The sequence below is a fragment of the Bactrocera tryoni genome, unplaced genomic scaffold (genome assembly GCF_016617805.1).
Source record: "Bactrocera tryoni isolate S06 unplaced genomic scaffold, CSIRO_BtryS06_freeze2 scaffold_25, whole genome shotgun sequence".
Classification (NCBI taxonomy): Eukaryota; Metazoa; Arthropoda; class Insecta; order Diptera; family Tephritidae; genus Bactrocera; species Bactrocera tryoni.
In genome coordinates, this window is record NW_024395977.1 from 29253880 (window position 1) to 29277748 (window position 23869).

General features: G+C 36.8%; 2 protein-coding genes across 4 annotated transcripts in view; one reads left to right on the forward strand and one right to left on the reverse strand.

Annotated features, from left to right (window-relative positions):
- Positions 1 to 634: 634 nt before the first annotated feature.
- Positions 635 to 1981, reverse strand: LOC120780853 (60S ribosomal protein L44-like). The gene is made up of 3 exons (XM_040113091.1): positions 1976 to 1981; positions 1236 to 1415; positions 635 to 962 (listed from the first exon to the last, which is right to left on the reverse strand). The coding sequence occupies exons 1-3, from the start codon at positions 1979 to 1981 to the stop codon at positions 825 to 827; spliced, it is 324 nt and encodes a 107-aa protein (XP_039969025.1). The 3' UTR covers positions 635 to 824.
- A 5506-nt stretch (positions 1982 to 7487) lies between these two features.
- The window catches only part of LOC120780977 (rabankyrin-5), a 203647-nt gene continuing 187265 nt past the window's right edge, over positions 7488 to 23869 (forward strand). The window contains exons 1-2 of one of the 3 annotated variants that reach the window (XM_040113204.1): positions 7488 to 7670; positions 7727 to 8460. In XM_040113204.1, the coding sequence (XP_039969138.1) occupies positions 7667 to 7670; positions 7727 to 8460 (738 nt within the window). In that variant the 5' untranslated portion in view covers positions 7488 to 7666. Of the gene's footprint in view, positions 7671 to 7726; positions 8461 to 23869 lie in introns of those variants that run through there. The other 2 variants (XM_040113202.1, XM_040113203.1) reach the window with 2 other exon arrangements.

The window sequence follows — 23869 nt, forward strand, 5'->3', positions numbered from 1 at the left end:
GCCATTGTTATGATGCTGCCTTCTTACAAAAGTTTAAGCTTCACGACGCGATTTACAGTTCACTGTTGTGCAGTCATGTCGTTTGGCTCTCTATATGTTCAGCACATAACGTATGCAAAAATGAACGATAACAAGTCGCTTACACGCTTACTATCAAATTTAGGGGCCAGGAAACTTACAGCCCTATTCTCATGCCCTCACAAAAGTCACCAACTACAGTGATGTTTCTCACTATAGTGAGGGTTACCTTATTCTGGCGAAAATTCAAAAGCTCAAATGCTCACTATTATCACAAATATCTGTGACGTGTGAAAGCAGCCATCATAATAGAAAACATCTGTGTTTGTTTTGTTTTAAATCAATATTTTACATTTTTTAAAAAATTGAGAATTTTGTTATTGAATGATTATATCCGTTTTATGGCCTATATCAGGGATCAAGCAGATGGTGTAACAGAATGAGTGCGGTTTAAATGCGTATTTTGAAAATACACGAATACCGATTGTCGAAACGGTAGGACAAAGCAAACGTGAAATCTTTGGACGAACTGCTTGCATCCACCATTTATGTGATATTATGAAAAATGTATAAAAAAATACATAAAAATAACTTAAGTAAAATAAAAGACGAACTGTAACTTTGTTTGATTTATCTTTTAATTCAATGTTTAACTAAAAAACATTGTTTTAAATTATATTTTTTCACAAATAACTTGTTAAAAATGCTTTTCCACAGAGTATTCCATACCCAAGTTTTACATTGGTAAAAAACAGCGAAACGCGAAACAAAAAAGCAGATGGTGACTTGGAATAGGGGCGAGTGATTTAGAACTGAATCATCTGTCCCTTCCTCTTTTTGTCACCTCCCAACTCGAAATGTTTGCAACGCTTCAGTGGTGTCTGCTTGCGGTACTTGCATTCGGTGCACTCCATACTCAACACAATCTTTTTGGTGGTCTTAGCCTGAAATTCGAAAATAAATAATTATTAGTAAAAGGTATAAATACCCTAAAAAATATATATACAATTGTACAAATGTATAATTTTGTATGAATGTTCCAACTGAGCAACTGACAGCAGCGTACAATTGCAGTTAGTAAAGTTTTCAGCATTCAACAATAAAATTGCATAGATCTATCCCACCAAAGAGCCTTATAGTATCTTTTTTCGATTCAACGGCAATTTAGTTCTACAAATATGCAAATAAATAGCAGCATATCGCTTGCAAATTCGTACCTTCTTTCTGAAGGCTTGATTTGGCTTGGTTTGACCACCGAAACCTTGTTGTTTTCTGTCGCAACGACGTCTGCCCTGAGCACCTTTACGCTTCTTCGACTTTTTGTATTGTGCCACCTTGTGTGGCTTGTGGCACTTGCACTTCTTGCAAAAGGTGCGTCGCTGTTTCGGCACATTCACCTAAAATTCTAGTAAAATTTTATTATTAACACACTTCAACACAATTCCAATAAACATCATTTCAATGCGAAATTCCAAACTAACGTAGCATCTAATGTTGCAGCTGCTCCTGAGTTGTCCTTTCCGTTATTCTTCGCCTAGGAATATATTAAATTATTGTATATATATTATTTAAAATTAGCAAAATACATATGCTGATTATCCATTGTTGTGTACTTTTTTGTTTGCTTATTTTTCTTAAAACAGCTGTTTGACAGCTAAAAGCTTTTTACCTCACGTGGTGACTTTTTCAAGCTTTTTTCTTATGAGGTTTGAGCAAGAATAGCCTCACAAAATATGCCTCACAAAATATCTCTCAAATTTTTCCTCTCAACTCAGTTGAGAGGTTTTTTCAGAATAGGGCTGTTATATAAACTCAGGTTATCGCCTGCTGGAACAGCGAACGGATAGACGGATTTTAACTCATAAATATAGCTCCATATTTATATTTTTGGCATGTTTTTTCGCTACAACTGTCGCACTCCACATTAATCTTCTTTTTTCATACTACTTTCTGCTACTTTCATTTTCTTGATATTTTTTTAATTATTATTTTATTAGTTTGTTAGATTTTTGACATTCTGACAGTTTATAGTGTTTAATTCAGCTGCTATAATATGATAAATTTCCCTGCTGGCTAACAGATGACGCTAAATCAGAGACGCATAGCGAGATTTGGTGTATTTTACCGTGACGTTACATATTCAATACTTTACTTTTAAGTTGCAAAATTCGAACACTTCTATTATTACCACTCTTTAAGTATTTGAGCTTGACGCCGTGTTTAAATCAATCCTTTCATTCAAGCCGTCGGGCAATTTTACAATCAAGATTACACAGCTGATCACATAGTTTTGCAAGCAAATGCATTCAATTGTCGGTAATATGAATAGGGAATTATATTCATGGATGATATATTACTACATATGTATATCAATCTATAATAATATTAACTTCAAATAAATTTTTCTTGAACTTTAAGCGTTTTCTATTACTAGGGCAGTATTTATTATGAAGTTACTTACAGCATACGACACTTTTGATCAAATTTAACAATTAGTTTGTGTGATCATATATCAAATTCACATAAATTTCATAAATATTCTGAAACAGTGGCAGCATTTTTTTTATTTTGTTTGGTAATTATCCTTTTTGATAATGTTATAGAAAATTTATAGCGGCATTCTGTAAGCAGTCTGTTGTCACTATTTTAGACATTTTGAGGTTAAGTCTTTGTGACTAGTTACTATTCACTAAAAGCGCCCATACACGAGCACACAAGTGCGTTCGATCGGTATGTGTGCGCTTGCGGTTTATCGTGTATGGGCATGTTCGCGTACCGATCCATGTTCGCGAAAATGTTTGATTTTTTACGATCGGTGCGCAAACATGTTTATCGTGTATGGCGTTGTCGGCGCACAAAATCTCATTTCTCTCGTGTCGCCGAACAGTGAAGATCGCGAACAATGGCAAGAGTTAAGGGGAGAGCCTGCTTTCGAGGCTTCAAAAATCGATTTTTTTGAGGATTTTTTTGGGAGGGAAACAAATTATTGATTCAAGCGAAATTTCTAGGCTTCATAGTTATATATTTGAACATCTTTCACAAATTTTTTGGATACGAAATCTTTGATATTCTGCCTTTGGGAAGCAATTACCCGATGCATCTCGCAAATCGGAAACAAAAAATTCAAAGAGATTCATATTTTTTATTAATTTATCTTCTAGTTAAACTAAAAAAATTCCAAATAAAGTTTAAAATTTAAAAATTTAATAAGTAGTGGCTTTTGATCAAAAGAATTTTACTTTATGCTGTTTAAAAATATGTTAAAACTTGACTTTTCTTAATATTTTTTTTTAATTTAAATATAAGATAATTTTATGTCAATGATAATAAACTTTGCCCTAATTCCATACGACGTTTAGTTTTTTTTTCTATCCTGCCCGCCAATTAAGAATAATCGTAAAAATGAAAAACTGAGAAATCACGCTTCAAAGTTTTCGCTTTTTGCCTAAGCGCTCATATATGTATATACATACATAGTGTAAGAAAAATAAAAGTTGGAATAACTTATTAACGAAATTCCATGAAATAGATAAAAATGCTACATTAGAAATAAATTCCAAGAAATGTTCCGCTTGCCTGTCGCACATGTTAACTCTGTGAAGAACGGACGCAAAATGGATTTGTGTGTCGTGTATGGGCAAACGAATTCATACCGATCGAACGCACTTGTGTGCTCGTATATGGGCACTATAAACAGTCTCTAGCATTAGTCTCAAAATATTGACTCAAGTTTGAGAAGTGATGGGTAGCAGGTCACAAAACTAAAAGGACTCTGGTTTGCCATTTTGAATATACTGAATAGAGATCATTGTAGATATTAATAGATTGTCGTTTTTTTTTTTAATTTTGTAAGCAACTCAAACAAGAAAATTTTAAAAATAAATAAGTTTTATATAAGTTTCGTAAATATTATGAAACAAAGTCAACATATATTTTTATTTTTACTGGTAATTTTGTTTTTTTGACAACATTATAGAAAATTTAACATTTGTTATCGACATATTTATTTGCATACAAGTGAAAAAACATCTCTGAATAATGAAATGTAATAGATTTTGTGACTGTCACTTACAGAATAGCAATGTCATTGCAAGTCACAAAAATTGTCTCTAACTTAAAATCTCAAATTAAGAGACTTGAGACTGTATCAGAGTACAGATTCTTAGGGTTAATAGTTGTTATCAACATTTTTATTTCTATTCAAGTGTAAATACATATCTATATAATGAAATGTAATAGCTGATTAGACCTCATTGTCAGAGATTGTAGAATATAGAGAAGGTTCACCGCGTTGCCAAATTTACGATATTTCATTTTTTGGAGGGGTACTCTTTACTATTAGTGGATTTCACCACAAAATCAGGGGTACTCTTTTCTATAAGCGGATTTCACCAATATTTAGCAGGAGCGTCGAAAATAGCAGAATTGAGCATTTTCAGTGTTAAATGAGAAAAATGATGCTAATTTCAATGTACGCTTACAGATTCGTATATTTACAATGCGCAAACGGCTATGGATATCATTTATATATGTATATTCTCCATATACTTATTTGATAACAAAGCTCATTAGTATGTATGTATGTATATGCAATTTGACCTATTTAATGATAAATTCCATTAAATCTGTTGAAATGTATAATAAAGTGTTAGGTTTGTATTATTACTTAAATATTTAATTAATATAATTATAAGTAATATAGGTTTATTAAGTTATACATATATGTATGTACATATTTAATGCTTTGGGCATTAGAAGTTTTGATAACATCTTAAAAGACGATGTCATATGCATATAAATATGTGTACATGCAAACAGATTTTGAAAAACCGTACGCATAAAGTTCACATATTCACATACATATGTATGTAATTTTGTGTTCATGTAAACAAATTTGAAAGAATTATTCGCATAATGTTTGTATATTTGTCTACACACAACTTTATGTGTAAATATATACACCAATTGTTTCATACATAAACTCCGTTGTCACGGACAACCAATGGCCGAACTTCACGTTTTGTCAAAAAGTCAATGTGTTGTTGGTAGAAAATCCGAGCTGTACCAAAAAAAATCAAACGATTGTCACCGCTTCCCTTGCCGCTGTACAGCTCCGCCTACAAACCAGCGTAAATATGTATGTTTGTGCGTGAGCTTGCATACATATCGACGCAGCTGCGTAAAAATATTTCAGAATCACAAAATATTTTTCACATTCCTTGACAAATACAGTCAATCCCGGTTATGTGCCACATTCAAAGATACAGATTTTTGTAGTTTGTTCAAAATAAAAATATAATATGGTACATAAGCGAGTGCGGATACTTAAGCAAGTGGTACTTAAAACAATAACTTCTATGTATTTCAAAAAACAAACCGTGAGATGCAGCAAGATATAATATAGGCTGTTAAGAGTGATGAGGGAGGGTTTTGATTTTCATTTAAGCGGAGTACTACTTAGTCGGGATTGACTGTACACATGAATCAGAGGAATATTGAATATTTTCTTTGAAACATTTCTTGAATTGAAAATCGACAAATAAACTATGTTGTCTATTTTATTTTAATATTTTGTAATACTTATATTTGCGGGGTTGACACTTTTTCCTTCTCATACATTTCAGAAATATATTCAATTTATGAATTTTAGCTTTTGAAATCGTCGCGAAAAGACGCTTGTAGGCAAGGCATGCTCGGGGAGATGTAATGGCGTCTGCTTTTATGAATGAATCGAATATGCGTTTTGAAAGTACGTTTGCGTTCATGAATGAAAATTTTGTTGTTGGGTAATTTACTATAAATTTTGACGTCGGCAATTTGGCTGCCATATTGGTTTCTGATGCTTTTTCAAACGATTGTTGTTTTTGTAGAACAATATTTGTAATTTTTGCGGGTGACATATCCACATGTGAACGCATGTGAGTATGTATGTTGTGTATGCATTGTTTGTGTGGGAATGTCATACGCACATATTTACATGTGTACTCATATTGAAAGTATGTATGATGATTTTTGTTTTTTTTTTCCAGAAGAATGTTTGTATTTTTTGATTTACATGCGTACGCATATATTATTTGTGTGAGAATGCCATACGCACATACATACATATGTGTGTACGTAAATATAGAGCAGCGCGCGCCTTTTTATATTTCTGATAAATGATAATTTTTTGATTTGAAATTGATTTGTACTTGCATACATAACTGCAGGATAGATGCGTATGAAAGTTTGAAATGATAAGAGGTGTGATTTCATACATATGTATATAATTATTGTAATATATTATGTTTTTAGGATATTAAGATAATATTTCATATATACATACATACATATACAGTATATGTACATACATACATGCATACGAAATAATATATTATTATCAAAGATAAGAAATATTTAAAAAGTAGCTTTTATTTGGACATTAACTACAAATATTACCATGAAAATAGCATAATTAAATAATAATGTTATCAATTTTGCATGAATTCACAAAAATTCGCAAAATGATATTCATATCAATTGATATGATTGCATGTAAACATATAAAAATATAAGCCAAAAAGCCAACATACGTCAGTAATAGCAATGTATATTTCTGAGCATAATTTTCATTCAATACTCAGCTCTGTTCACTCATTTCTGTTAAAATTTCTCCTTCTGAGCCAAAAGTGGTGAAATCCACTAATAGGATTTTGTTAGCTCTTGACAGTTCACACGCTTGTCCGTAGTTGAACCTTCTCTATATTGAACGTTCACTGTCATTGTTTTCAATTGAGACATTTTTGTGGCTGTTACTTACAGAATTGGAAAATCGTCTCAAGTCACAAAAATTGTCTCTACTGTAAAATCTCAATTTTAAAGACCTTTGACTGTATCACAGTAGAGAATTGGTCGGTAACAAGTATATATGTACGGCGAAATTTTGAAGAATGCAGTAGATGAGTGAAATAACCTTTTCAACAGCCTAAATTACGTTATTAACCGTGCGATTCTGTTCTGTGATACTGTCTCAAGTCTCTAAATTTAAGGTTTTAAGTTAGAGACAATTTTTGAGACTTGAGACGATTTTGCTATTCTGTAAGTGACAGTCACAAAATCTATTACATTTCATTATTCAGAGATGTTTTTAAACTTGAATGAAAATAAATATGTCGATAACAAATATTACATTTTCTATAACATAGCCAAAAAACATAATTATCAATAAAAGTAAAAATATATGTTGACTTTGTTAACTACAATCGATTAATATCTGTGATGATCTCTATTCAGTATATTCAAAATGGCAGACAAGAGTTCCTTTTTGGTTTGTGACCTGCTAATTACCAGGTCTCAAGTTTGAGTCAATATTTTGAGACTACCGCTGGAGACTGTTCAGTGAATAGTAACTAGTCACAAATTGGTATTTTACTTCAAAATGTCTCAAATAGAGACTAGAGACTGGTTACAGAATCCCGATATAAGTGCCGGTCGGAACATGGTATTACCTATTGCTTTCCCAAAGGGATGGCACACACGAAAACGATTATTTCGTAAAGTTTTACCCAGTTTTTGGAAATGTATTTCATCATTATTGTACTAAACTACTAATTAGAATATATAAACATCATTTTATTTTATATTCATAAACCTTAATAGCGTTTACAAAATGAGTAATTCGATTTTGTTATCAAATAATATTGAATACTAAGTTAAGTTATAATTGCAGGCAACGAAGATAAGCGAATTATTACAAAATTGGAGAAGAACATATCTCTTTTAAAAGAGGAATACACGAAGCTGCAACGAGAGTATGCACAGCTTGAAAGAAAATACAATGAAGTAGCTTTAAAATTAGAAGATGACAGTATTATTAGCGGTTTTGTATCTCGCCTGGTTGTGACTGTGGCTTCCCTTTATAAGAAAAATATTTATTCTGACATATGCATAAGAATTGGCGCTGTAGATATACCGGCTCACAAATTTGTACTGCAATCGCGATCTGACGAATGGAGCCAAGAATTTTTGAATTCAAGAAATGAACTTGATTGGAGTAATTTTGAGGAGGATATCGGAATTGCTCTACTTCGATGGATATATACTGATGTTGCTGATTTGGAAAACGATCGAATTGCTTTGGGATTATTGCGGGCGGCTCATTGCTTTAAATTACCGGGATTAATGGGCTTATGTGAACGTGCGTTAGTGGTATCTGCTAATATTCGGTCATGTGTAAAGTTTTATTGTGTTGCTGAAGAAGTTGGAGCAATGACTCTACTTGAATATTGCTCAAGTTTAATTTCATCGCATTGGGACGATTTGGCTTCACAAGACTTTGAACATATGTCAGGTGCACTGTTATATAAGATGTTAAAAAGCAAAACAAAGTATCCACTACATACTGCAGTACGATTATTACGAGAAGACGTTGTCTTTCTATGCTTAGTTGAAAATGATAACAAAGTGAGTATAAAATACAAATAACATTTTTATGCAATATATATGTCGGGCTTAAAATACCGGGCTGCGATTTAGAATAGCATCCCCCGATTTCGGGGTTAAAATGGGTATGTACGGATAGAGGAGGTCCTCCAGACATATATTCAGATAGTTGCCGCTGACTTACGGTTTTTGAGTTATTTGCATTTAAAGTTCAAAAAATCAACTAATTAAAATGCGTGTTTTTTGCGATTTATAATGTATTTTATACTTTTATATTCACTAACACTTCACTAATTCGTTTCTAATAATTTATTTTATACTAAATAGTGCATAAGTAACTTTAATTCCATATCAAACTTTCAACTAAAGTTTATCCATTTATTCATAAAATAAGAAAATTGTTGCGGGTTGGGTTTATTTTAGTATCTCATTTTCACTGCATATGGATTTTTTTAAATTTATATAGCACGGATAGCCAATGAATTAAACTTTGGTTTAAATGTAAACTTATTGTTAAATGTTAATTTGTTTTTTAGATATAAGTAAGCAAAAAACGCACATTTTCACATTTGCTCAAACAATGGCTCTCTTCTTTTGAAGTTTTTGTTACACTGATTGCAAAAAATTTAACCAATTTAACACACACACACGTTCTATGAAATATATTTAATTGAAATAATGATAAATTATGAATTTTAAGTTGCAATTTTATGTACAATTTAATAAATAAAACAGCTTTCAATTACGTGTTATACTGTTCCTTGAAATGTAAGCAAAATTACTGAATATGAACTGTCAAACGACGAAGAAAATAAGCACAAAAGGAAGACAGTAATAACCCAACGAATCAAAATGGTCGGTCTTATACTTATACATTTGGGTTACTTTCCATAGGACTCGAAGATTGAAAGTATTAACAAAATACGTCCATATAACGAAAATTTGGAATAAAAAATCGCGCGATTTTTTATTCGAAATGTTCGCCTGCGGCGCTTGTTTCAATGTAATATATTATACTGAAAATATAATGAAAATTTTCGCGTGATTTTTTATTCCAAATTTTCGTCTGCGGCGCTTGTTTCAATGTAATATATTATACTGAAAATCGCGCGATTTTTTATTCCAAATTTTCGTTATATGGACGTAATATTGCCCACTTTTCAGGGTCTTGTATAAATGGTTGGTTGGGTTATCTTGGTATTACTGATACATATACAATTTTTAATTTTCAGTGTTTTTATTATTTAAATAAAGTAGATTTCCACTTTAATTCATTGAAATAATAAAAATACATACATTTTATAATAATTAGTGAAAATTGTATGGAAAAACTACGATTTTACACCATTTTCAGGAGGCTGCCCTAGAGCCCCCCGTGGTCCCAGGGGGCGAAGGGTGCTATTATTCAAAAGCTCCATTACCTTTCAAATGAGGGGGGTAGCAAGCCCCCAGCCCCCTCCCCCTTTGCGCAAAACCTCTTCAAAATGGGATACTAAAGTAAACATTCCCCATTGTTGCAAACAAGCAAAAAATTAGTGTTACCATATTTTTTAATGGAATAAAAATAAGAAAAAATAAAGATTATGGCGTCATAACTAAATTCATTATCGTGTGATGAGTAATGCAAAATCTTTCAGAATTCTCATTATCTTGATAAATCCCGGAGTTGGATCGGGCAAAAAAGAGTTCAACGCAAAAGAACTGATCACGCCCGTAGGCCGCCAACGCAAAAAACTGAGCACGCCCAGGGGTTGGTTCGACTGAGGGTTATTTTTTTGAAGCGCGGCCGAAGGCCTCCAATGCAGAAAGGAAGGGTCGGCTTTAGTATACCATCCCACGATTTCAGGGTTAAAAGTGGTATGGTTGGATTGCGCTGATGCTCCAGATTAAGAAAATATATAATTATAGCCGCCGCAAACTTATAGTTTTCGAGATATATGCATTTAAAGTTGAAAATTTCATAAATTTAATTTGGCAATTTCTCGATTTATAGTAACTTTTTCTTTCATATTATGCACTTTTTATACACTTACACTTCACTGCAATATTTCTACATATTTATTTTTTATTAATATTTTAGATATTTGCTTAAAATAAGCATATAATATTTTACATAAATATTATTACACGCACAATAACAATAAGTTCTCCGTGTTGTCAAATAATAAGTATTGCCATATCTACACATTTATCAAACGAATAAAAAATAGGCTTATACGCCAAATACATAAATCATTATCCCTTTTCTTGCTATATCATGAGTAAAAATCAAAAAAGGAGTTTTTCTTTTTGAAGCGCGTCCGAAGGCCGCCAACGCAAAAGGAAGTTTCACTCGAGAAAAAACCTGGTGTTGGCACACCCCGGTGTTGGATCGGCCAGGCTTATTTTTTTGAAGCGCGGCCGAAGGCCGCCACCGCAAAAGAAGTTTTACTCGAAAAAAAACCTGGCACACCCTGGTGTTGGCACACCCCGGTGTTGGATCGGTCAGGGTTATATTTTTTGAAGCGTGGCCGAAGGTGTTGACTGACCAGGGTTATTTTTTTGAACCTAAAGGAGTTTTATGCGAAAAAAATTTGACACACACCAGTGGCGGGTAATAAAAAGATATTTTCCGATAGTCAACTGCAAAAATCCTTTTTTAGTGCAAATTTTTGAACTTTTAAAAGGGAATATTTTAAAAAATATAAGTTATTTTTACACTATTTTTGCACATTCCTCCTCTGGAGAAGCTCTCCTATCCGTACACACCCCATTTATACGGAAACTGTTTTTTTTTTACCCCTCCGCCAAAGTAATCGGAATCGTGCCCCCATTTTATTCCCAAAATCCTGAACGGTATACTGAAGTTTTCCTAAATTTTATTTTAATTGTGTCACTTTTTGTTTTCCAACTGTGTACATAATTCGTTTCACATCGAAAAACCTATTGTATACGTAACATGGATTTTCATTAAAAACGAATTGCTAAATTTTTATTACGTTACCCTTGGGACCATCCAGTTGTTATAGAAAGATTTTGTTCATAATTTTATAATTTATTCTTCAAAATCTATATCCTCAAAACTTCAAAGTAATCCCTCTTTTCCTCAATACACTTGTGCCAACGTTTTTTCTAATCCCGGAAACAGTTGTTAAAGTAAATTTCCGGAATAGTCTTCTTTGCGCAAAGCGATTCACGTTTAATCTCTTCAATTGACCCAAAACTGTTTCCCCGGAGCGCCGTTTGAGTGACGATATTGGTTAAAAATTTTGCGAAGAATCTATGCAGTATGGGACGGTGCATTATCCTGGTGCAAAAACCAAGAGTTGTTGGTCCATAAATCCAGCTGGTTTTTACGAATAGCTTCGCGCAAATAATGCATAACACCAAGCCGCGATTATGGAACCAATCGTGCTTTCATTTTCTCTGACTCTTAATAGTCGTTTCAAAATCTAGCGCTAATTCCTTTTTTTTATTCACATGTGGATCATCAGTTGATGTTGATGACCATCCTGAACGTGGTTCGTCGTCAACTCGTTCTCGACCCTCTGTAATAGGGTCCTAGCTTTTTGTGGGGATATTTTGTGTCGACCCCTGGACGTATCAATTAGCGCAACGAAATTCGCTTTCAACTGTTCGCGCACAACCTGCACTAAAAAGTCAAAATGACTAACACGCTTGTTTTACAATAAAAAATAAAATTCTACGATTTAATTTTAATGCGTAACAAAAAATAGTTACACAACTGATCTGCAGTGAATAATGCACTCAACTGCAACAATGTTTTCTGTTTATAATATTAGCAGAAAATAACGGGAAAATTTCAATTCTCTTTTCATCAAATGTACACTTCTACACACCACGAATCAGACTCGTGATAATCATGTTAGGCACAAAAATTGTACCACGAGTCAGAGTCGTGGAAATACGTAAAGGGGTTAATTTAATATCACCGTTTAAGTCCTTATTTTAGTATTTAGGTATACCCTAATACTTGGACTCGTATGTACATACCAGAGAGCTGCACGAGTATGATAAAATCAGAACAAACAGTCGTGCCAAAAATACAATCAAATCAATTCAGTTCAGCATAGACAACATTGTAAATCAATTAGAGTAGCCTTCAGCGTCAACTGACCTGATGTAACACGAACAATCTGTTCTTCGGCAATCACGATCGTGTAAGTGGTATGGCTGGCTTCGGTTGCAATCGTATCATGTCAGTTCATAGCGTTACGACGATTGGTTGAATTGAAGTGAAACTTTGGGTAAACTATAAGTAAATCTACGAGTAAATCTATGGGTAAATCTATGAATTCATCTATCTGCAGTGCGCTTCGTGTAAATGAACTGAACTGACAAAATCAGACAGAGTAACGGATCAGTACTTAAGTATAAACAAAAATTTATTACTCGTTGCAGTTCTCTGGTACATACGTATGTACTTGTATTTTGTGCAATTCAGATCTCGTCGAAGAGATCAATGCGCTATTTTCATAAGTATGCACGTATTGTTTGTGTGTTTCTGAATATTCTTATGTTCTTAAGCAATTGGGAGCTCGTTAGAGAGATCAATTGGGAGCTCGTTAGAGAGATCAATTCGCTTTTTGTATGCCATCCTGTTTGTTTTTCAAAGAACAAGGGATATTGCAGGATAGTTTGCCAATTTGGACTTTGAATATGTAAATATGTATATAAGAATATGTACTATATTCAATTATTTATTTATGTTAAGCCGCGTTTGTTTTTTGTTTTTACTTTTGAATAAATTATATATTTGTTATTTGTTTTTATAACTTGTAGTACTGTTAATTTCTTCCGGATCTTTTATTTATTTTCAAATTATTTTAAATAAGTTTAATATTTAATTGACCCAATGTAGATAGTGTATAGCATAAGCAGTAGTGTGTTTTTTTTTTTGTTTGTTTGTTGGAACTGTTTGATTGTTTAATTTTATAAATGCACTTTGTTTTTGTGTCTGTCACTTCACCTTTTCTCTCCACTCTCTTCTCATTTTTTTCACCTCACTGATATATAGTATATATGTATGTACATATGGATATGTTATGTTTTTTGTTCTTTATACATACATAAGTAAGTACATATGGTTTTTTTGCACTGCACACTTTTATGGATGTTTGTTTATTTTACCACTGCGAAGCACTTTTATAGTCACCACACAATTATTATTCTTTTTTGTAGGTTCTTATATATGTGCTCAGTTGATCGGAAAAATTAGTTGCTTTTATTTCTTTTTTAATCCATAGTGCCTGTCGCTATGGCTCGAAGGATCGTGAATAAATGGATGCCAAATCAGTGGGAACACACCCACCACTAATTAGATAGATAAAGCACTTTTTTTACTACTATACTATTTATAAGTTAAAATGCGATTTATTTCGCATAGATTAAAGTTTAATTTTCTTTTATAAGAACTTATTAAGGTTACAACTAAAATTATTGTATATAAATAAGCGGGTTCTAGGGTAACGAAACGTTTTGTCTGATTCTCCTTTGGTTCCTCAAATTATTGCAGTTTAATATAATAATAGAAGTATAAAACGAATGTGTATCGGCGATGAGTGGGTGAGAAATTGTGTCTGCTTTCCCTTTTGTCCATCCTTTTTGGTTTGTGGGTTGATGTACAGCTGTGGTGAGATGAGTTGGTGTTCTGTTGTGGTGTCATCAGCTGTGGTGCATTGAGGTGGTGAATTAGGGTGCGCCAGTTTTCCCGCGTAGAGTGGGGGAGGCTTAGCTTATTTAAGATATTCCTTAGATGCGGCTATTTTTTAAATTTTCAAACCACTCTCTATTTGCTTATAATGGGAACTCTTTCGCAGATTCAAATTTTCGAAAATACGTAAGCTTGTTCCTTAATAGACATTTGAGTCAACAACAGCGCGCCAGTCGTTTCTTCTTTTCGCTACGTGGCGCCAATTGGATATTCCAAGTGAAGCCAGGTCCTTCTCCACTTGGTCCTTCCAACGGAGTGGAGGTCTTCCTCTTCCTCTGCTTCCCCCGGCGGAAGCTGCGTCGAATACTTTCAGAGCTGGAGTGTTTTCGTCCATCCGGACAACATGACCTAGCCAGCGTAGCCGCTGTCTTTTAATTCGCTGAACTATGTCAATGTCGTCGTATATCTCGTAGAGCTCATTTTTCCATCGAATGCGATATTCGCCGTGGCCAACGCGCAATGGACCATAAATCTTTCGCAGAACCTTTCTCTCGAAAACTCGTAATGTCGACTCATCGGTTGCTGTCATCGTCCAAGCCTCTGCACCATATAGCAGGACGCGACTTATGAGTGACTTATAGAGTTTGGCTTTTGTTCGAAGAGAGAGAACTTTACTTTTCAATTGCCTACTCAGTCCGAAGTAGCACCTGTTGGCAAGAGCAATCTTGCGTTGGATTTCCAGGCTGACATTGTTGGTGGTGTTAATACTGGTTCCTAAATAGACGAAATTATCTACAACTTCAAAGTTATGACTGTCAACAGTGACGTGAGAGCCAAGTCGCGAATGCGACGACTGTTTGTTTGATGACAGGAGATATTTCGTCTTGCCCTCGTTCACTGCCAGACCCATTTTCTGTGCTTCCTTGTCCAGCCTGGAGAAAGCAGAACTAACGGCGCGAATGTTGAGGCCGATGATGTCAATATCATCGGCTTACGCCAGCAGATGTACACTCTTATAGAAGATGGTACCTTCTCTATTTAGTTCTGCAGCTCGACCTATTTTCTCCAGCAGCAGGTTGAAAAAGTCGCACGATAGAGAGTCGCCTTGTCTGAAACTTCGTTTGGTTTCGAACGGCTCGGAGAGGTCCTTCCCGATCCTGACGGAGCTTTTCGTGTTGCTCAACGTCAGTTTACACAGCCGTATTAGTTTTGCGGGGATACCAAATTCAGACATCGCGGCATAAAGGCAGCTTCTTTTCGTGCTGTCGAAATCAGCTTTGAAATCGACGAAGAGGTAGTGTGTGTCGATTCTCCTTTCACGCGTCTTTTCCAAGATTTGGCGCATGATGAATATCTGGTCGGTTGTTGATTTTCCAGGTATGAAGCCACACTGATAAGGTCCAATCAGTTTGTTGACGGTGGGCCTTAATCTTTCACACAATACGCTCGATAAAACCATATATGCGATGTTGAGGAGGCTAATCCCACGGTAGTTGGCGCAGATTGTGGGGTCTCCTTTTTTATGGATTGGGCATAGCACACTTAAATTCCAATCGTTTGGCATGCTTTCGTCCGACCATATTTTACAAAGAAGCTGATGCATGCACCTTATCAGTTCTTCGCCGCCGTGTTTGAATAGCTCGGCCGGCAATCCGTCGGCCCCTGCCGCTGTGTTGTTCTTCAGGCGGGCAATTGCTATTCGAACTTCTTCATGGTCGGGTAATGGAACGTCTGCTCCATCGTCATCGATTGGGGAATCGGGTTCTCCTTCTCCTGGTGTTGTGCGTTCACTGCCATTCAGCAGGCTGGAGAAGTGTTCCCTCCATAATTTAAGTATGCTTTGGGCATCAGTGACTAGATCACCTTTGGGGGTTCTACAAGAGTATGCTCCGGTTTTGAAACCTGCTGTAAGCTGCCGCATTTGTTCGTACAATTTTCGAACATTACCCCTGTCGGCCAGCTTATCAAGCTTTATGTACTCACGCATTTCGGCCTCTTTCGTTTTTTTGTCTGCAAATGCGTCTCGCTTCCCTCTTCAACTCTCGGTATCTATCCCATCCCGCACGTGTTGTGGTCGATCGTAACGTTGCGAGGTAGGCAGTCTGTTTTCTCTCCGCTGCGACACGGCACTCCTCGTCGTACCAGCTGTTCTTTTGCACTTTCCGAAAACCAATGGTTTCGGTTGCAGTTGTACGTAAGGAGTTTGAAATGCCGTCGCGCAGTTCCTCAGAGTGCAGGAGTGCAAGCCGAGTAGAAAATCGTTCGGCTGTCTGTTGTGATTGCAGCTTCTCGACGTCGAACCTTCCTTGTGTTTGCTGACGTGCGTTTTTTGCTGCACAGAGGCGGGTGCGAATCTTGGCTGCAACAAGATAGTGGTCCGAGTCGATGTTAGGACCTCGGAGCGTCCGCACGTCTAGAACACTGGAGACGTGTCTTCCGTCTATCACAACATGGTCGATCTGGTTGGTAGTTTTTCGATCCGGAGACAGCCAGGTAGCTTGATGAATCTTTTTATGCTGGAATCTAGTACTACAGATAACCATATTTCGGGCCCCGGCGAAGTCGATCAGCCTCAACCCATTTGGGGATGTTTCGTCGTGGAGGCTGAATTTACCGACCGTAGTGCCGTAGATACTTTCTTTACCCACCCTGGCGTTAAAGTCGCCAAGCACAATTTTGACATCGTGGCGGGGGCAGCTCTCATAAGTGCGCTCCAGGCACTCATAAAAGACATCTTTGATCCCATCGTCCTTCTCTTCCATCGGGGCTTGGGCGCAAATCAGCGATATGTTGAAGAACCTCGCTTTGATGCGGATTGTGGCTAGACGTTCATTCACCGGAGTGAATGATAGTACTCGGCGACGGAGTCTCTCTCCCACCACGAATCCAACACCAAACTTGCGCTCCTTTATATGGCCACTGTAGTAAATGTCACAAGGACCTACTCGTCTCTGTCCTTGTCCCGTCCATCGCATTTCTTGGACGGCGGTGATGTCAGCCTCTCTCATCCGAGGCTGTTGTTGCTTTTTCATTGGAGTGTTGTTTTTACGTGGCGGGTCCCAAACCCAGCGCACAACCCTATGCAGGGGATGTTTGGCCTTCTCACTTTATCTCGCCATCAAACGGATGTGTTTAGGCTACTCAGAGGATACTGGGTCAAAGATCGGAAGTTGTGAGCTGCTTGAGCCATGTGTAAAATAATCATTTCTGGTCTCTCCCAAGTGAATGGCGATCAGAGAACTTTCCTCAATTGCGTGAACTTCTACACATGACTCCATCCTCCTTTGAGTCATTACTATTTGTTATTGTCTTCAATACATATAATCAATTTTTTTCCATTTTTCCATAATCCAGTTTCTTTGGCGTGTTAATTTCGAAACACTTAACTGTGCAGCAGATTGCAAATATGTTTTATTACCTCTTTTTTTATCGGGAATAATTTGATTGGCGGATTTCGCAAGACCCATTGCCTTCCAAATTTTAAAATTTTTGCAAAAAGCAAATACTTCTAGTTTAATTCCTAATTTGACAGATTTTTGGCATCTTTTTTTTTTTTTTTAATCATTCTCCGAAGTCGATAATCGTTTCGGTTTCGTTTATTTTAAAAATAATGACAGTATGAAAAAAGTGTAATAAAAAACTGCATATTAAATATTTTTAGTTCTACATGTCGGAGCACTGGTACTTGTACTTTGTATATCAGTGTATGTGCGTATGTCGGAGTGCTAATATTTTGTAGGCAAGTGTATGTGCCAGAGAGTCGTTTGAAGTAGGCGACGCTTAGGCGGCGTATATTACGGTACTTTGGCTTGTAAATTGTCATACTATAAGCACAGTAGCAGAAATAGAGAAACTGTTACTAAGTGAGGTCTGATCGTTTCTTGCGAACTGAGAGAAAATAGCGACAAGAACAGTTAGATACTTTTAAAGCAAAGAAGGAGTGCGCGATAGTTAGTCACGGTGTCTTCGCAATATTTGTTCAATAAATTGCATCGAGACGAGTTATTGGACGTGGAGGAAATCGCAGTGTCGGAAGCGTTTGCATCGACAAAAGTTTGTTGCGCTGTGGTATATACTACCAGCGTTACAAGCAGTTAGAAGCTACAACAACAACTGCAGGCCCACGCTTTTAAGAAGCGTAATACGGAAGAGGATGCATATTCATTTGGCCCATAGAGGAAAAAGTTCAAATTTTAAGTGAAACGTCACCAATGCGGAAAGATTGGCCATTAAATTGTCGGATTCCGTAGTCAAATGGATAGAGGACAGATGGCAATTGCGCAGTTTCGTTCTGGATATTGTAGCAGGTTATACTCCTACTTATTCAGAATAGACCCCGACATATCCAACATATGTCCTTCGTGCAATGAGTCTCCGCATGACACTGGCCACCTCTTTGCCTTGCCCTGACTCCAGTCATCTGACACCCTTTCCCTTTTAGTCCGGCCCCGTCGAAACAGAACGTTTCCTGGACCTTCTGTTAGATGACGTCGACGACAACTTAGATAATCTTTACCATCTTAACGGAGATTGAATAACCGTTAAAACAACAACAGGACAGAACGCAAAAAGAAACAATCACAACAGGGGCAGCAATTCTGGAGTGGAAGATAAACATATATATACGATGATTCACGTAGATGGATGCAACCCAGAATCAGGTGTTCTGGGGTTTCCTGTTCCATGCCGCAGAACCGGCAGTTTGCGCAAGAGACTTTGTCTACGTTGGACAAGTGCTTACTGAGCCTGCAGTGCCTTTTGTACAACGCGACAAGTAGGCGGAATTTGTCTTGAGGGAGGTTGATTATTTCTTTAAATCTTGTGAACTTGTATGCTCCTAGAAGTAGCTTGGTATGGTGCATTCTTGCTACCGTGCGGAGCAGCTCCTTAAGAGTGTGGGACCCCACTGCGATGCATGGTTCTGGCCCCGTCATTTTGGATGCTGCCGCAAAGCGGGCTAGTTCGTCGACTAGCTCATTGCCGACGATTAGGTGTACCCGGTTGCACACTAATGCCTTTCCCTGCCTACCCCTCCTTCCTTTCCTACTTATCGACGTTTTCGAGCCGTCAATGTATCACTTGATCGTACTATTCCTCAGCAGCAGCTCGAGGGTGGAATCGTTCCACTCATCCTTGCGGCCTATGGTAGAGTGCCACTTATGTCTTTCATCCTCTGAGACGAGATTACCTTACCTTTGCCACACCCCTCTGCCATTATTTGCAGAAGTGAAGCGGTGTGAGTTCAAGCATGACTTTAAGTGCTGCCGTCTGACAGGTTCCCATTGTACCCTATATGCAGACACAAGCTAGTCGTTGCAGCTTCGATAGTTGGAGCCCTACCGAAGCCTGCGAAGCTTTTGAGGCCCAGTCCACCGCCTCATACGTGATTGTCGGTCGCACGATCATGGTGTACAACCACCTAACAATCTTTGGCTTGTAGCCCAGCATTTTCCCGTCAGCCGGTTGCACACCAGTCGCTTTGACCAAGGTCAGATCAACAATCTGCATCCACCGCAGAGTGGAATCTAGTGTGAAACCAAGATATTTGATCACGTTAGTCGTCACTAGCTGTCTGTCCCCAAGTGTAAGGTTCCTGAGACTGGGTATTGACCTACGTCTCGTGAAGTAATTACAATGTCGTCCGCATACACTTGGCAGAGGATCCCAGTCTATCCTTGGCCTCTATGGGTGCTGTGGATGCCTCTCCTGACAGCTGAGGCTGCCTCCGCGTGGTGCAGGTTTACCTTGGCAACTTCCACGTTGACAGCCACTTCAATATCGGTTCAATGAGGAGCCGGACCTCATCCGCGCTGCCATCCATAGGATCCCCTAGCCCCTCGAGGCTCACACAAGCATTTTCTCAATTTCCTTGTTCTCGGTGGCCGTTGTAGGCTTATAAGACCTCAAGACCACCAAGCTGAACTTATAGTTCAAGCGGAAGTTTGCTCCTCAGACGTACTTGTACGACTCGTCGTCGATACAAAGATTCAGTATCCAACGTATGAACTCCCCTCTTTTTGCTCAGAGGACGGAGCCCTAACGGTCCTCTCGTCCTTGCAGCCCACATGCAATGTGTTCGTCCATGAGAAGGTCCTAGAGCACGGTAAGCTCCTCCGACTCCAACGTCTCCTCCGGGTAGTTGAGAAGCAGTACAGCCATTCGGATGCCTTTTAAAGCATTATCTGGTGCTGTGTGTAAAAGATAACACTCTGGAATGTTTCAGTTTACGCTGTAATTCACTTAGCAACTAGGTGTGGTGTTGTAGCGTTGACTGTACTTAGGTCGATATGTATATTTACTCTCAGAGGTTTTGTAAAAAAAAAGATCTTCTGATCTACAATTTACTTTCTTGATTGATGAGTTGTTGCATTCTGGCATTTGTGAAAGCTTGATTATAATTTTTTATATATTTCATTCTCTGATACATCATTTATAATTTGAAGCTATGTATATTAAGGTGGAGCGATAATGTATGGAGAAAAAATTTTTTTTCTGTTTTTTAACTGCATAGCTATAAAAAGTTGCCTTTTAATATATAAAACAAACATGCAAAATATCAAACAGCTGGCTTAATGTTTTGAGGTGCCCCAGTACCGTCAAACATTTAAATAAAACAAAAATGGCATTCTAAGCATTTATTACGAAAAATATTCTCTAACATAACTTAAAATACTATTTAAACATCAAACTCTTTTTTTGAATTGAAATGAGGCATTCGTTGACGTGATAGTAGTCTTGCCCTAATGAAATCAACTCGTTTATTTTCCCCCACAGACTGCACTCGATGCTTCTGTTACCAACTTGATGCAGCGCTCCACAGCTTGGGTGTGGCATAGAAAATCTGTAATATTCTGACATGTACCAAGGCCGTTTTTGACAATGCCTTTCAATGTTTCATCAGACATATTTAATGTTAGAGGTGGTTCAGTTATATCACACACTTGCCACATAATAATCTCAGTGTAATCTTTGGCATAAAAGTTGAATGTATGTACTTTAAACGTTCGAAGTCTTCGAGCATTCTCTGATTCTGCTTTTACAATTCTTCGATATGCAAGATCTCTTATAATCTCTCTGTCATCGCCAAGCATGACGAAAGAATCCATTTCGTTGGATTACTTTGTCAACGATTGTTTCATATCGGAATTCAAATAACGGCTCAGGTCAATGGTTTGCCATATGTTTCATATGTACGTGGCTAATACAATTAGCTTTTCTTCTGGGTCAGTTTTAGTGGAATACAATTTTAGAAGTCAATTAGCTGTTAGTCATCTAGAATGGTTAAGGGTTCTAGCTTCCATATTAGCTAAACAGGAGAATTTTCTCCTACCATACCAGTACTGATAGCGGTCATTATGTCGTAGAAATACTTTTGGTCGGTATTAAGCTCTTCCCAAATTATTTCAGGTAATAATGTAGGTATAACGGTAGTTTCGACTATCGGCATTGTTTGACAAGTTTGTAATTGAGATCCGATTGCGTCTGAAAAGCACTTAGGTTCCATAGTTTTTCCGTCTAAATGTAATAAAAGATGACGTATTGGTAACTCATTTGAATGCAATTAACAGATATTCCACTTTTATGGCCTGTTGAATTCCTCCTCCATCAGACGAATAACACCATCTTTGAAACCTGCATCCACTACAGTTCCAACGCACCCAAGAAAGCTAATTCACTCACATTTACCGCCTTAGATTTCAAACATAATAATATAGTGTCTTTTATATTTTTTAGCAGTCCTCGACTCACAGGTGACATGACCAAAATAGTTGTTTCCTGGCTTCGATATTCTTTCTTATTCTTCACAGATGAAACTATATCGACACCGCCTATCATCATTTTTCTGGTTGATCTTTGGTCGAGTAAAAATCTTACTTTCTATTGGCAACACGACACCCTTTTAAACAGCAATAATTCCCGATATCTTTGCACTTGCAGCTGCAGATATTAAATAATCTATGGGACTCTGTTACAAATGTTGTAATATTTTCTTGGTATTTAATGTTGGTTTGACGGCCTTGAAACGAATCAATTTGAAGATTCTTTTTACACTTACAGTTGGCAGTGAAGATTTTTGCCATATTTTTAGAACTTCACCCGCTAGTCTTTCAGATATTTCAAGATATATTTTTATCGGACTTCAATTCATGTTTTATGAACAGATAACATAACACCGGATCATTATACGTAGGTAAGTGAGAAACAGGTAACTTCTCCGGCAAACCTGAGACAAGACACCTCGTCGTTTGCCGTGCTTTAACTTGAAACATATTTCTACAATCAAGACAAGTAATAAGTACTAATTACAGTTATAAGCTAAGCTACAAGCAATACGAAAAATTCGATTTACAGTAAATATTCCGATTCCAGCTGTAAAATTTGATGTAACAAAAAAATGAAAGGCGAACAAGTGAACTGCTGTAAGGGCGCGACTAATAATAATACCCAACGATTACCCTCCTCCCGCCCAACCGACGCGAGGGGCGCAATCCGCGAACGAGCGGAATTAGCCGAGTCATAAAAGGCAAGAGAGTTTTAAGCGTTGCGATCTTAAGCTGCTCAGCTACAGAAACAAAAATTTCAACAGCCGAAATTAAGAATTAGATTAAAGTTTATAATTTTTAAATGTTACTTGTTAAGAGTAGATAAAATAATTTTTTTAATGGTAAAGAGTGAGTCTGTTAGATCAAATGTGCTGGAATGGAAATTGAAATCATGACATATACGGCGGAATGGTTCGTTTAACTCAAAATTTGTTCTAGAAAATTTTAAAAGTAAGGGTCTAAACTGCCTGGTAGGGCGAGCGGGAACGTTAAAATTAATATCAGATAAGAGAGATGGGCTACAGACTGACCCATTCATGAGTTTTACAAGAAATATTATACCAAGCATCTCCGTACGTCTAGCGAGTGTCGGGAGATTTATAAGTTTTAAACGGTTAATGTGAGGGGGAAGATTTAAACTGGAATCCCAATGCAAATGATTTAAGTAAAAATTGTTTTTGAACGGACTCTAACTTATCCGAATGGACTTGGTAACTAGGGTTCCAAATCACAGAAGCATACTCCAATATAGGCCTCACCAGAGATGTAAAAAGAATTTTTGTGGTAAGCGGATTTCTACATTCTTTAGACCAACGTTGAACAAAACTAAGAGCGCCTTTAGCTTTAAAAACCGTGGAAGTTACGTGAAGATTAAAATTGAGTTTGGGGTCCATAGTTACTCCCAGATCAACAAAACTGCATACTTCCTCCAACGTAAAGTTTTGTATTTCGTATGAGGTAGGGTCTACAGCTCTACGTGAAAAGCACATCGTTTTACATTTTTTAAGGTTCAATGACATGTCATTTCTATCACACCAAGAAACTAGGTTGTTTAAGTCTGTTTGCAACTGACATCTTTCACTGTTTGAAGTATATGTTTTAAAAAGTTTTACATCGTCACCATATAATAAAACTTTTGAAAACTTAACAACAGATGATATGTCGTTAATAAATAACAAGAACAGAATTGGACCAAGATGGCTACCTTGAGGAACGCCCGAAGGAACATTGATTATGTCAGAAAAAGTATCTTTAAATATGACTTGTTGAATTCTATTACTAAGATAAGAAGCAACCCATTTTAGAAATATTGGTTGAAAACCAAGAAGATCAAGTTTATTCAAAAGAACTGAATGGTTTACTTTATCAAAAGCTTTACTAAAATCTGTATATATAACATCAGTATTCTTATTCTCCCTAAAGCCCATTGATACATGTGATACAAATTCAAGCA

Bases quoted from the DNA above. Each gene is read 5' to 3' on its own strand.
- LOC120780853 (XM_040113091.1), bottom strand. The intron at 963-1,235 runs GTACGAATTTGC...TTCGAATTTCAG, and splicing joins ATCAAGCCTTCAGAAAGAAG to GCTAAGACCACCAAAAAGAT.